At 35.9% G+C, this 13,835-nt stretch overlaps 1 protein-coding gene across 1 annotated transcript in view; it reads left to right on the top strand.

Moving 5' to 3' along the window:
- PPFIA4 (PTPRF interacting protein alpha 4) overlaps window positions 1-13,835 on the top strand; it is a 1,641,692-nt gene that overhangs the window by 1,610,521 nt on the left and 17,336 nt on the right. Inside the window, exon 29 of the mRNA XM_044070202.1 lies at window positions 10,967-11,141. Coding sequence (XP_043926137.1) covers window positions 10,967-11,141 — 175 coding nt within the window. The remainder of the gene's footprint in view (window positions 1-10,966; window positions 11,142-13,835) is intronic.

Here is a 13,835-nt window from a genome sequence, read left to right as displayed (position 1 = left end):
TTAAATTTACTTCTTAATCTCCTTCTTCCACTGTAAAGTGGAAACTGACGTCTTACACAGAATATCATTCAGGAAGAAAAAAATGTCTCCAAATGTGTTATAGATATTAGTATATCCATGGGTAAAGAAGAAACAATAATGCTTTTGAAGGAGGTGGAAGAAGAAAATCATAAAACATGATTGATAAGAATTACTAGTAAAACAGTATATATCATTGCATACTGATCAGTAAGACAAAATTTGCAAAATTTGAAACATTTGGATTTGATGATACATGAGTGAAACAGAAAGTGGAAACCAGTTGCCCAGGAGCAGTGTGTGTAATAGTATAAATATCTCTCCTGACAAGTTAAGCTTTAACAGTATTGAAAAAATCCAGTGCATCCAAGAAGCTAGGTAGGTAAAGTCAGCCTTTGTAAAGATGGAACACACTGAACACTGATCATTATTGTAGATAATTTTGGAATTGGAAAGATTGGGAACTTGCCTGGTCTTGTCTGATGTAGGTCTTTATCAGCTTATCGAAAGCTGATAATATCGAACGCTAGTTGATCACCCTCTAAAGGTCGAACAACCAAAATAGTGAAGATATGGAACAGAGATTTTTTTCCCATGGAAAAAAATTGCTGGGCTGTTGGGAGTTTGCTATTTCCTCCATAGTGGTGCGATCTCGGAGTTGGTATATTTAAGTAGGGAGGGGTGTTGGGGTGAAGACCTCCACTTTATGTTGTGTTTTATTTATTTATTTAGTTATTTATTTATTTTTTGTGGAACAGCAATTTTTTTCCCAGGGGAAAAAAATCTCTGTTCCGTGTCTTCGCTATTTTGGTTGTTCGACCTTTAGTGGTCAATCAACTAGCATTCAATGCTATCAGCTTTTGATAAGCTGATATAGACTCATCTGCAGTAGAATGTCAGAATGCAGAGATTATTTTGGGAGATGCATTTTCAACAAATGCTAGCTGAAAAGGTAGCAGTGTAAATTGAATTGTATGATTTCTGAGTGGGCAATCTGTAGAATAAATTTAAAGTTTACTGTGGGGGATAGGAGTACAACTTGTGAAAAAAATTAAAGGTTAATGAATTTAGAAGGAATGAAGCTTCTGTAGTAATGGGGAACCAGTTACCCTTTTTAAACACATTTATTGACTTGTCAGTGTAGTGTAGGCAAACTTACATTTATATAAAATTAATCAAACCATGTTAACAAGTTCAAATTCACAAATGTTATATATCACATGTATTGTTATATATCACATAATGTAAATATTTACATAAATTATTCATTTCCTCCCTTCTCTAAAAACTTTTTCCTCCTCCAAACCATTTTCTGCATGGATTGTTCCCACAATTCCCATTTTTTTATGTAATTTACTCCTACCATTTTCTAAAGATTCCACTTCCTCTTCTTTTATTTCTGTTACTATATTCACAACTTCAAGTGAAGTTGGTTTAGATTTTTATTTCCATTTTTCTAGTAATTGCTTTTTTGGCAGAGACCAGAATTAAACTTAACAAGGCCTTACTATAGCTAGGCAATTCAGATCCTGTATCCCAGCTCAAAAAAAAATGTTCTTAGTTATATTCATTTGCTGTCCCAGAATACCTGCAGAGTACTCTGTAGGGATTTTTTTAAAGTCTGCCAATTAATTACACGCCTAGGGCATATGTTCCCAGTTACCTCTTTCTTCCCCATCACACCTCCAATATTTGACATCTACCTGACAAAAAATTATTTGGAGTCTGCTTGGGGTATAAACAAACACATCCAGGGAAAAATCCTAAATCTTCTAGATTTTGTTCCATATTTGGGAGCCATATATATATGTCCTCCCATTATGTGTTTGAATTTCATGTCTAAGCTCTCTTCCCAATCTTTTCTGATCTATTCTCATTGATTCCTATAGTTATTATACAATTTTGTATGTGATCTACTAATTATCTCTTTTTAACAGCAGTTTCTGTTCTAGATTTAGTTAAAATCTCAACCAGTGCAGGTGTTTTATTTTTGATTCCCCCATCCCTTTATCTCTCCTATACTTTTATATCAATCCTTGATAAGAAAGGCAATCACTAGTCTGTAATCCAAATGCCTTCTTGACCTCTTAACATTTTCTTCTCCGTTTGTTCCTAATACCTTAGTTCCTTTGCCAACGTCCTCCTATAAATTCCAGATCCCTGTCTTGTATATTCTCTGTAGCCTTAATTGCATTTATCCCTATTGGCAACATCTTTTTCTCCATTCCCATGTTGGTTTAGTTCTTACATAGTATGCTTTTTGCTATTTTAGGAACATTCTGTACAACTGTTATTTTCCTTACAGCAGTGTTTTCTTACATTATGCTTCCTACTGGATCATCATTGTTCTGTTAATGTTGTCAAATGCTTGTATCCCCTCCTGAAAATCATATTGGTCCATATCTATCAGTTTTGGCATCATCTTTACCATTCGTTTAGCCATTATAGACAAAATAACTTTATAATCATATTTTAAAATCGAAGTGGGCCTGTATGTAGCTGGATCAGATGCGTCTTTACCATCTTTAGGTATTACAGCCACCACAGCTTTTTTCAAAGATGTTGATGTCTGCCTTCCTTTTAAAATACTTTTAAGCAAAATCTTGCAGATCTTTATCACTTTCTTCCCTCCTAACTTCCAAAGTTGCACTTGAGTGCACTCTATTCCTGGAGACTTTCCTGTAGATTGGTTATACGTTACCAATTTCATCTCATCTCCTATTTTAACTATTATTTGTTGAGCGTCATCTACCTCTGACCTTGGCATATTTAAGTCTTTCATAAATATTTCTATTTGTGCTTTTTCTTGATTTTCCTGCTTTGCTGCTTTACACATATTTTCGTAAAATTTCCAAAATATTGCTAGGATCTCTACAGGATCCATGTTTTTCTTGTTATAGGCTGCCTAAGTCTGGGAAAAATCCTTTCTGCTTTCTGTTGCTTAAGTCATTGTGCCAAAAGTTTTTGTGATCTGGAGTTATCGGAAAAAAAAAAAAAACAGCTGGGAAACCAGTTACTTTTTAAAACTGGAATGCAAGGATGTTCATTACATTGGGCCAGATGGATAAATATGCATATGTTATGTCCTGTACAAGACACAGGAGGAAATGAGTGCTACAATCTTGGGGAAGATAAATTTTGTGTATTGACCACTTCTAGCATATACTGTAAGAAATGTGGATATTTTATGGGCACGTTATAGTTGATTTAAGATATAATTTCTGTATCATGTTCAAAAGAGAGCCTGGTAGAAAAGGATACTGAGATAAATACGTTTTAGTGACAGTAGGGAGAAGGGAGCCACTGGGATTTAAGATACAAGGTTGAAGACATCTGTACATGTTTTCAGTAGCACATAGCATGCAGGTAGTCTTCTGGGTGTTAATCTTCAGCTTGCATTATGTAAGTCAGTTGCAAAGTATGCTAAGATTAATTTCAGGTCTATATTTCAATGCAGTGAGCTGTTTATCTGAAATGTAAGGACTGTCATTGGAGTAAAAGTCTAGTCTGAGGTAACAATTTTGGTGATATTATGGTTACTTATTGTGCTACTTTATATAAATCCATATCGGCAATCTGAGAACAGGATGGTGCGTTTGAATGAATTCAAGAATTTGAGGATAAATATTTTTTCTAGGGTATTATCAAGAGAATAGACAATAGATATAGATCTAAAGTCTGGGGTTTGATGGATGTCTAGCTGACTTTAGACTGGGAGATATAATGAGCATCTGCAGCTATGCAAAAGCATGTAGTAGTTAAAATGAAATTGAAGATGGAGAATAGTGGTTCGCTGAGATAACCTGAGCTGTAGTAGGGAAATCTTGGTTCCAGAGTAAGGCAAAAAGGATTGTTGATAAGTCTTATGAAGAAATTCCTTCACTAGTTTTGCCAACGGATTTAATGTTAAGGAGAGGGTTCAGTACATTTGTTGAAATGGGCATGGAGGTCGGGGAGGAATAGTTTGTGAAGATGTAAAAGTTTAGTGAAGAGGAGGTTAAATTCTACTGAATTTGATTGGCAAGGTTGAGACTAAGCACTGAGGAAAAGTTTTGTATTTTTGGAAGGATTCTGGTTTGCCAATGCTTTTTATTTTTCTAGAAAAATTGGGATTTTTCCTAATGAGAGTGTTGGATGTTCCTAAAGCATGATGCTTTGGCTTCATTTCTTTTTTCTGTTTTTTTTTTGTATGCAGGAATATCACTTAAGTTGCTTTTACATAATTATCAGGAATTTTCTCCTTCTCTAATTTTTTTTCTTAGATCACATTTTATCTATGGAATCCTGTATTTTTTAACCTGTTTTAGGGGAAATATGTTATCTTGTGTGTGTTCGAGGTCTTGCGGAATTTGTGAGCAGGTTTCAGATATAGATTTGTTGTACAAAATTAATTAGTGAGCAGAGAAGTAGTTTATTAAATTTGTCAAGGATATTTGTTATGATGATGTCAATGATGGAAGACGTTTATAAGCTGGGGTTAGGCTATGTATTGTGGCTACCCATTGGAGTAGCAATATGCAATGAGAGAAAGTGACTAATAGAAGTTTTATTTTTTCCACATTCTAGTTGAAACTGAAAGTGACTATGGTATCTGCACTGTTTGGATGCTAATTATTTATAATAAACTGTCTCATATAATAGTTATGTTTGCTTTGGGGGGGAGTTGGATACAAATACACATTATGGTTTGAACATTGAGGCTTAGTTGTAGAAGTGGCCAGTTGGGATATTTGTTATTAATGAAGTTAATAGATGTTACAGTCAATGGTGCCATGTTTGTATCCTTGTAAATCTGAGTAAGGGTGCCCCCCCCTTATGCATATTAGACCTATTATCACAGAACTGATAGGAATTTTCAATGGTGGGGAGATCATAGGTTCATAGACTAGTACTAGGCAAACTGCTTTTATGGGCCATTTTAAGCCTAGCCAATTACCCCATGTGGGAATCAGACCCTGTACCTTGTGTTTGTAAGGTAAACACTTTAAACATTATGCCAACCTCCTAGTGTGGGTCTATATTAGAAAGTCGAACGCTTACTTACCCAAACGCCTAAACATCGACCCATCTTCATCGAACTGTGAAAACACTGATCGTCCAGAAGAGCGAAAGTGGAAACGTCGAATCGTCATGGTTGGCCTTCTGCGGTATAACTCCGTAAGGTAAGTGTGCAATAGTTACGGACCTTAGGGTTAGGGTGAGGGTTAAGGTAAGTGCGTAGATGGTAATGTATGTTAGATTTAGTGTAGGGTTTTGTTAAGTGTATGTGTGTGGATTATGTAGTTTGTTTGGGTTTAGCTTTTTAAGGTAAGTGTGTGACAGTTACGGACCTTAGGGTTAGGGTGCGGGTTAAGTTAAGTGCATACATGGTGGTATATGTAAGATTTAATGTAGGGTTAGAAGGGGGGTTTAGTTTAGGGTTAGAAGTAGGGTTTTGGTTAGTGTATGTATGTGGTTTATTTAGTTTGTTTGTGTAGGTAGTATGTAGCGGGCGGTAGGGTGGGACAAGTACGAGAGTTCGACTTTTTAAATTTCGCAGTTTATAGCATTTGGCGTTTATACGGTTTGATGACGATGGGTCGATGTTTAGGTATTCGATGAAGTAAGCGGTCGACTTTATAATATAGACCCCCTAGTGCAGGATTGGTAAATGCAAATGATTTTTGGGCTGGATTAAGCACGTTTTTCAGACTATTGAATTTATTATGTTATAATGTAGGAAAATGAGGATCCTCTTATTTAGACTTAGGCTCAGTGTCATCACTTAGAAGTAGATAGGCAAAGTATTACAGGTTTACGGGTTAGAGCTGGAAGAGTGCAAGGAGGAGATTCTAGAAGGAATGCAGTGAAGTTTGAGGAGGTTTGTGTGTTAAACAAAGGACTCCATTATAGTTAACATGGTCATCAAATAGAGATGTCTGTTAATAGGTAGGAATTGATGTTGTGTTCCAGTGCCAGGTTTTATTTTGATAATGCTTTCATATCATTGAAAGCTGTGTAAAATGGCTGTAAAGTGTAGTCGTAGTAGTATAAAGTAAATGGAAGTAATGTGCTTACTGTTGCTACGGTGATGTTGCAAGATAAATAGGTAAGATCAGAATGTAAGAGAGAGGGAGAAGTATTATGAAATGGCAAACATAAGAAGTGTGAAGACCACCAGACTAATGGCAAGATGATGAGGAAGGAAGAAAAGATACAATAACCGAAAAAGTGTTTATTTAAAGAAGAAAGGAATCTGGGGGAGGTTAGGTGAGTGTAAGCTGATTAGTAAATAAACAACGAATACTATGGCACTGAACACAAATGGTATGCAGTTAAATGTGGTGCCAAATAACAAATGCAAAGATTACTTGTAAAAAGGGAAGTGGCTGTCCAGAATATCTTGAGCTGGGCAAGCCGGTAAAATGTAAATTAAAATAAGTGGAAAGTTTAGCTCCTGTACATTTGTCATCAGTAGATTAAGGTTACTGTTACCTAGGCAGCTCTGTAGCACAGAGGGAGGAAGCCTTTATCATGTCTCAGACCTGTATTCAGTTAGCAGCATTGATGTTGGAGGGCCTTAAGGGAGGAGGATGGGAGTGGGAGTGAGCAGCCAACATTAGCTCACTCATCCTGGGATGTGGGGGGGGGGCAGCTTAGCCTCACTGCAATTACTACTGGTGGGCTCTGTGCTACATAAGTGGTGTGCTACGTAGGGAGGAGGCCTTAACTGTGTGAAATAGTACATGGTCCTTGTAAAAGCAGTGATTGCAGAGCTTGAAAGTCTGACATAGGGTCATGGGAGTTAGGACACACTCCCCAGCAGAAATATGATGCTGGGCCAGCATCCTTGATCTCCTCACTGTCCCCAGGCTTGAGTTGAGTTGGGCCTAGGGAGGGCTAAGAAGGGTCCAGTAGACTACGGGGAATAAGGATAGGAGCCAGTGGCACATGGTCAGTTGTGGGGAAGGGAAAAAAGCTTACTCTAAGTGGGACTGATATGAACTGGCTTGTAGTGACAAATCTGCTGGTCTCCATTTATTTCTGCTAGAAAGACTTTTCCCAGAATTCTTTTCTGGTGTAGAAAGATGTAGACCATCTCCTGCTAATACATATACACCTGATAATATGGTCAGCTTCATAATGACTTTTGTATTTTTAAACCCTTAATGGTTAACATGCACATTTATCATATCTAATTTCTGATTTCCAAAGCATAATTGGAATCTTGGGATTAAATACAGACATATTCAGTCTTGCTATCCTGTTGTATATGAAACACAGTTTTGTTATTACCTTGGCCATAGTATATCAATTAGGGTCTATGTTATAAGCTCGAAAGCTTAAAAGAGCAAACACTCTTTTATTGAGCTGTAAACATCGAAACCATAAGTAGCGAATACAAGGAACAGTGATTTTTTTCCCCCGGGATAAAAATCATTGGGCCGTTTTCGGGACTTTGCCATTTCCTCCACTGTGCTGCAATCTCGGAGTTGGTATATTTAAGTAGGGGGGTGTGGGGGGGGGGGTCGCTGTTTTGTGTCTTCACTATTTAGTGGTTTTGATGTTTACAGCTCGATAAAAGAGCGTTCACTCTTTTAAGCTTTTGAGCTTATAATATAGACCCTAACAATGACATCATGTTAGTGGTTGTTTATGTCATTAAGAATGAGTGCTGCATTGTTAATTTCGCTGACCCTGGTCATTGAAAGATTTCGGCTCTCTGTTAGAGTCCCATTACTAGGATGTCACAGTTTTGTCTCAATTCATTATCCTTTACTTGTTCCAGTTTATGTATCTCATCAGTTGTTAAGAGAGATTTGAAAGCTGTTTTGGCTCTTGTCAATTTCATTTGACTTCTCCATTGGCTGAATGACTACATCCAAGTCCTTTTTGTTTTTTTCCTAATGTCTCATATTTTAAACATTCAGTTTTCTTACTTCTTTTTTTCTTTGAAGTGGTGGTGTAATGGTTATGAAGTGCTCCTTCTCCTAACTAATCCATTGATAACTCAGAATACAAATCTTCTGCCGATCATTCCCTATATTGATTTTTACTACTAAATCCAACTGTTTCTATAGATTTTTCTTGACATTTTACTGGGAGTCCAGAGAAAAATATGTATGTATATCGGTATTTATAGTACTTTGCTTTTTATTCTTTTATGCCTTTTCACCTTTGATTCTTTCTTCTTGTTTTTATTCATTGCTTATATCAGTTTGGCACCTTATCCTAGGTTTGTTTTACTTGAATATTTCAGTCATCACTAGCATTAGCATTTCAATACTGTCTCTAATGTTTACCATTGATAAGTTAAAACATTTTCTGCAGCTCTCAGTTTGCACCATTTATTCTTAAATCACCTGTTTCAATACAGTTTCCTACTATATTACTTGGATTCAAGAGTCCATTATTTTTTGCGTGTTAATGTTTGTAGTACTTTTGAAACGTTTTATTGATTTTCTACAGATTCCCATCATTTTTGTTTTTTGAAGGTAACAGATTAGCACCTTGTCCCATAATCTTTTTTTTCTGACTGTTTTAACGCAGTCCTTCATTTTTTGTAAAAATATTATTTGTTAAAATTAGTTTGTTGTCTGTATGTGTTTGGCCATGTGACCTATCTTGTTAAAATCATCAGTGCAAATTTTTACAGACTATCACTTCTGTTGAATTTACTCATTTCACTGCTTATGGGTAAAAGCTTTAAGATAACATGACGTTCTTCACACACACATTGTGCTATATACAATGCTTCATTTTCATAATCAGCCCCTCCATTTACTGTCAAATGACTAGTGCTTAGATAACTGCATTGTATACCTCAATGTTCTGAGAAAAGTGGCAATAAGAGCTGTTGTGAGGTTGATTTGTTTTTATTGTCACACTATAGAAAATATTAATTTATATATGATTCCATGGTTTCCTAAGCAGACTAAACTCTCAAATGTTTTAGTAAGATCCAGGTTAGACCAAAGGAGAACCTGAATTGAGGATCTCGGTTGTGATGTTGGTATTGTGTAGATAGGGATGTGTGATCTTTGTCTTCCTCTGTTGAAGTCATTCTCATCTTGAGGAAACCCTGTAAAGGCAATATTCAAGTGCATTGGGATGCTCTAAAAATATCTAGAAAGAGAAGATGGAGGCAGTGTTGTCTTCAGTGATTCGTATTTGTTAAGGAATCTTCACTGGCAATCAGTATGGTAGGTGAGTGCTGCACTTGCTCAAATGACAATTCAACCAGGTATTTACTACAATGTTGGTGGAAGTGTGCTCAGGTGTACCACCCTGGGGGTGGGTCTTGGTTTGCCTCCCAACTTTTACACGACAGTTGAGATTAAAACATTTGCGCCAACAAATAAAGCATTTGCTGTTTAAGTGTCTCTTATAATACGTCATCTTTGTAAATGACAATGGTTTATTTTTTTTTAAATAAGGAGGGGTATCTTTTCTCAATAATAAGATTAAATCAGAACAGGAACACATACAAAAAGCATTAACCATGAAGACACATGTATTGTTGTTATGTTGGAGAGTTAATTCTTGTTGTTTAGGGACTTCATAGTGAATTAAATAATTTAAGTTATCAAGCCTGGCCAGATTGAATTAAAGTTTTGGATTTTCTGGGCTTAAAATTAAGTGTTTTAAATAGGGCAGTTTGCAGTGTTTAATTGTAAGTGTAATGAGTGTGGCATGCATACAAAGGAAAGCAAATAGCATACTTGGAGATATAGTAACAGACATGAAGCGGCAAAGTTGTGAATTCCAGTTAACATACTTGTAAATGCCATTTTTTTTCTTTATTACATTTATAGAGTAAGCAAAACAAAGTCGTATGATGGATTTTTTTACATCTACATAGTTGGTTAGACTGCATTTACATGTTTAACTAGTTCATTTTCAGAAAAATTGTAGCTTTCATTGATGGGTTTTGTAGGATATCATGATTAGATATCTTAGATGCCTGAATTTTGCAATTAGTCACTGAATTGCTGTATAAATTAATCAGCGGTTATTTAAATGTTTGTTTAATCAGCACATGCATCACAAATATGGTTTAATACATACCTACAGAGATTTTGAAAATATTTAGCTTTGTTTTTGTGCTTTAGTGTGGTTTTAATTTGTTTCCATATATGCTGCTTGCACCTGTAAGAGTAAGAATGTAATCCTATTCTGGCTGTAAATAGATATTTATTATTTTGAAGACTGCTTTGCATTTCTGACTCTAGACTGTTATCTAACATTTGACTAGTGTCTGTTAAACCATTCACTTTTTACAGTGAAATTTAGTTTGCCTTGCTCATGTATCAGACAGATACCTTTTCAGGGATTCATTTTAGCTAAGGCTTTCTCAGGGTTTGCAGAGTACTTTGTAGTGTAGCATTTTAGTTCACTTGCACAAGCAGAGATGTATGTGCTTTTATTAATAGCTAACTTCTTGTAGCAGAAGGCAGAGAACAATTTTGCAGCTTGGATTCTAAGACCAACAGAATTGTACTGGAGAAGATGTACGTGATAGTTTCCAAGAAGTTCCATTTCTTCTCCAAAGCATTCTGCATTTAGCTACTGCAGTTGATGCTGTTCATTGTGGAGTCTTTCTGACACATAACAACATAGCAGATATTTTATTCTAGAGTAAGATTTTTATACCACTGCTTCCTAATGGCTAAAGACTTTCTGTAGCTGCTTGGATAAATCCTAGCAAATGGGGATGTGTTTTGATTAAAGGTTGTGTAAGACTGCTCTATTTTCCATTGCCATATCTCTGCGAACAGAATATAGACTTTTTGATACCCTTACATTGTGGGTGAAATTTTTTTTTTTTACATCACTAGCGATTTTTTGAAATGTAACATGTCCATAATGTAGCAGTGAATTTCTTTTCAGTAATTATTTGTGCACTGTGTGTATGCAGATGCAGGCATCCATTGTTACAAAACACTCATCCAAATAGTTATGTTTGCAGGGTGATGAGAAATCATTTCGACGAGCCCCATCATGGAGAAAACGTTTTCGACCTAGAGATATTCACACTATGGGCATGATGCCTGGAGCATCAGAAACACTGCCAGCAGGGTTTAGAGTAACAGCCATCCCAGCACCATCTCCACCAGTTCAGCCCAAGAAGATGCCGCCTGAAGGTAATACAGAGTACCATGCAAATGAGAAGATTCATAAATATCAGTCAGATCTGAGACAAGCTATTTTCACTATATATAGTACAGCTGTACTTGTAAAGTTCATTAGATTGAATTATCTGTACCTCTGCATGTATGAAGTTATATTATTGAAAAAGGGAATGAAGTTTCCAGCAGTAATAATCAGGCATTGCTGATGTAAAAGTATCTTTAGAAAGATTTGGGAATCACACTGCTCATGGTTAGTACATACCTGCTCTATTCATGGAGCAAATAGGAAATAATTTTAAAATAGCTTTAGTGCTTTGCTATTCATAACAGCCGCTAATTAAAAGTGGCTGCAGGATGCTACAGGGAATTAGGAAGTTATTCCCATAGGTGTTTATTTCAGAATTTGTGAGCTTCTTACGTAGATTTGTTTCTGCTTAGTTACCTTTGTGTTCTTTTTTTCAGTGCAGCTTATGTCTAGATTAGAGAAACAGTGAAATTTATTAGTGAATCAGACATACTGCTGTTTGTATGATGCTTAACAAATATGTTCAGATGAAAGCTTTTAACAGATGGACTCCTTATGTAGTTGGATAGAATAGGAAGGAAGGGAAGAAAGAGACAGAGGGAAAGAATGCAAGAAAAAAAGTCTAATGAGGCCTACATGTAATTGACTGCTTGTGTTGCCACTATTAAATTTTGTGTCTGAAGCTTAACACGCTGGAATGGTAAATCGTAGCCATCACGGTGATTTAAAGAATGATGCAGTAAACTATATTTGTTTCAACTCTGCACTTTCAGGGTGTAACGTCAGTCTTTGATTCATAAAATTGAAGCAGAGTATTTTAGCAAATAACAGGCAAAAATGAATGTGATAAACATCAGTAGAATTAAATGCCCTGTAAAGATTTACATTCTATGGACTGAAGAAATTTTGGTACAAGGATGCATCAGTTTGTAGAATTGGAAATATACGAACATTATAGTCAGCATCATCTTTGGAAGTGAGGAATTGTCATGAGTATATGAGGTGGCCTTTACCTGAGTTAATTGTCCTGGTCCTCAAGCCACATGCTTCTGAAGCATCTGCCTAGGCATAAACTATAGGGAAACATAATTTTACCAAAACAAAAGTAGAATTGCTTTACTTCTAAAGATATGGTAGTAGTTGTCTAGTTGGCTTAATTTAATTTTTTTAAGTTTACAATAACAACCCAAGTTTTTTCATGCCTACAGCCTTACAAAGTGTGCTATACAAATTCTCCAGCTCCTCTTGCTTCATAGGTAGTTACAACGCATGCAGTCCAAGCGACCATTAAGGAGCCTAGTCTAAATTATCAATTGTCTCAAAGCACATTTTGGTTGACTTACTCAAGGGTACGCAGTAGACCAATGAAAGAGGCAATATTCAAACCCTGTACTCTTGTAACAGGAAGCTGCTTTCTACTTTGATTGTCTGCAGTGAATGATGATCACGCTATAGAAAACTATCAATTAATGCTATCATTTTCCTAAAGTCAAGTATTTTCCTAATGCCTTAAATTTACATTCAAGAATTATGTATTAATGTTGTTGGTAATATGACAAATACAAAATCTGCCCCATTAGTTTCAGTTGAATTTGTATCCTGTTATAATGGCTCCATGTGTTAATCTAGGCTCATGATTAATAGGTGATTGATAGGGAGTAGCAAAGGATGACACATAGCTGAAATTTTTGAAATTAAGGGAAACACTTTTTTAGGATAACTAATTAGTAGTAAAAATTGGGCTATAGAAATGAACCCTGCCTCTATCTATATTTTAAGTCAGTCTAGGACCAGTATACTATAGAATAAAATCAGTTAGCTATCCACCACTGTTTTATACTATAGGCTGTGGTACTTTACATCCTTATATTGCTTTAAATCGTAAATGGGCAAAAAAAAAAATCATTCTACTTTTCACAGGGGCACTTGCAATCCGCCCCTGAAGCAGAAACTAGAGTTAGTGGTTGGTATTGGGGTTAAAACTATGATCTATCCTTGTTCATGGATAGCACTGATAACATGTTGGGCATAATCACATATTCTGTACAAACATATTTTGCATATTTTTGTTTTCATTTTTACATTTCTTTGCATTAATAATTTCGTAAATAAAATCATGCAGCTGTATCTTTCAAACAACTAAGCTGAATGTGAACTCTAATAGAATAAGCCTCTGGTCTTCAAAACAATGCTATCCTTAGTAAAAAAAAAATGCTTACATTAATGTATGGATTATAGTCCCTTAACTGTAAATATATGCCAGTGTAATTATTCATAGTTGATAGCCTAGGCAGTCACAAAAATGTGGCTACTGGGGACATACTTTTAAAGTTTGCAGTTGAGGATTCATCCATTGTGAATGTTCTGGTGGAACCACACTGGCTTTAAAGGTTGCTAGGGAAGTACTCTATTTGATAAGTAAGGCAGCCTATTTCAGAAATTGGGTAGATGTTAGGTCAGGTATGTCATGCCACCTGGTCTTGATGTGCTGTTGTAGGTTTAGGTCTAAAACGACTGTTTAATTAACCACTAGTTCTATTTAGGGGAAGGAGCTTAAAGAGTTTGTATGACACTGAGTAAAGAGAGAGCTTTTGAGTTTGTCAGAGGAACTAAGGATATTTAGACCTGATATCATTTTAGTAAGGAATCATTGAGGTCTCACAAGCTGATTTAGGTGCTTG

Source organism: Protopterus annectens, chromosome 4.part1, assembly GCF_019279795.1.
Source record: "Protopterus annectens isolate FY-2018-M chromosome 4.part1, PAN1.0, whole genome shotgun sequence".
Taxonomy (NCBI): Eukaryota; Metazoa; Chordata; order Ceratodontiformes; family Protopteridae; genus Protopterus; species Protopterus annectens.
The sequence above is the reverse complement of the archived record's forward strand: the minus strand, read 5'-3'. Positions and strand labels throughout refer to the sequence as shown.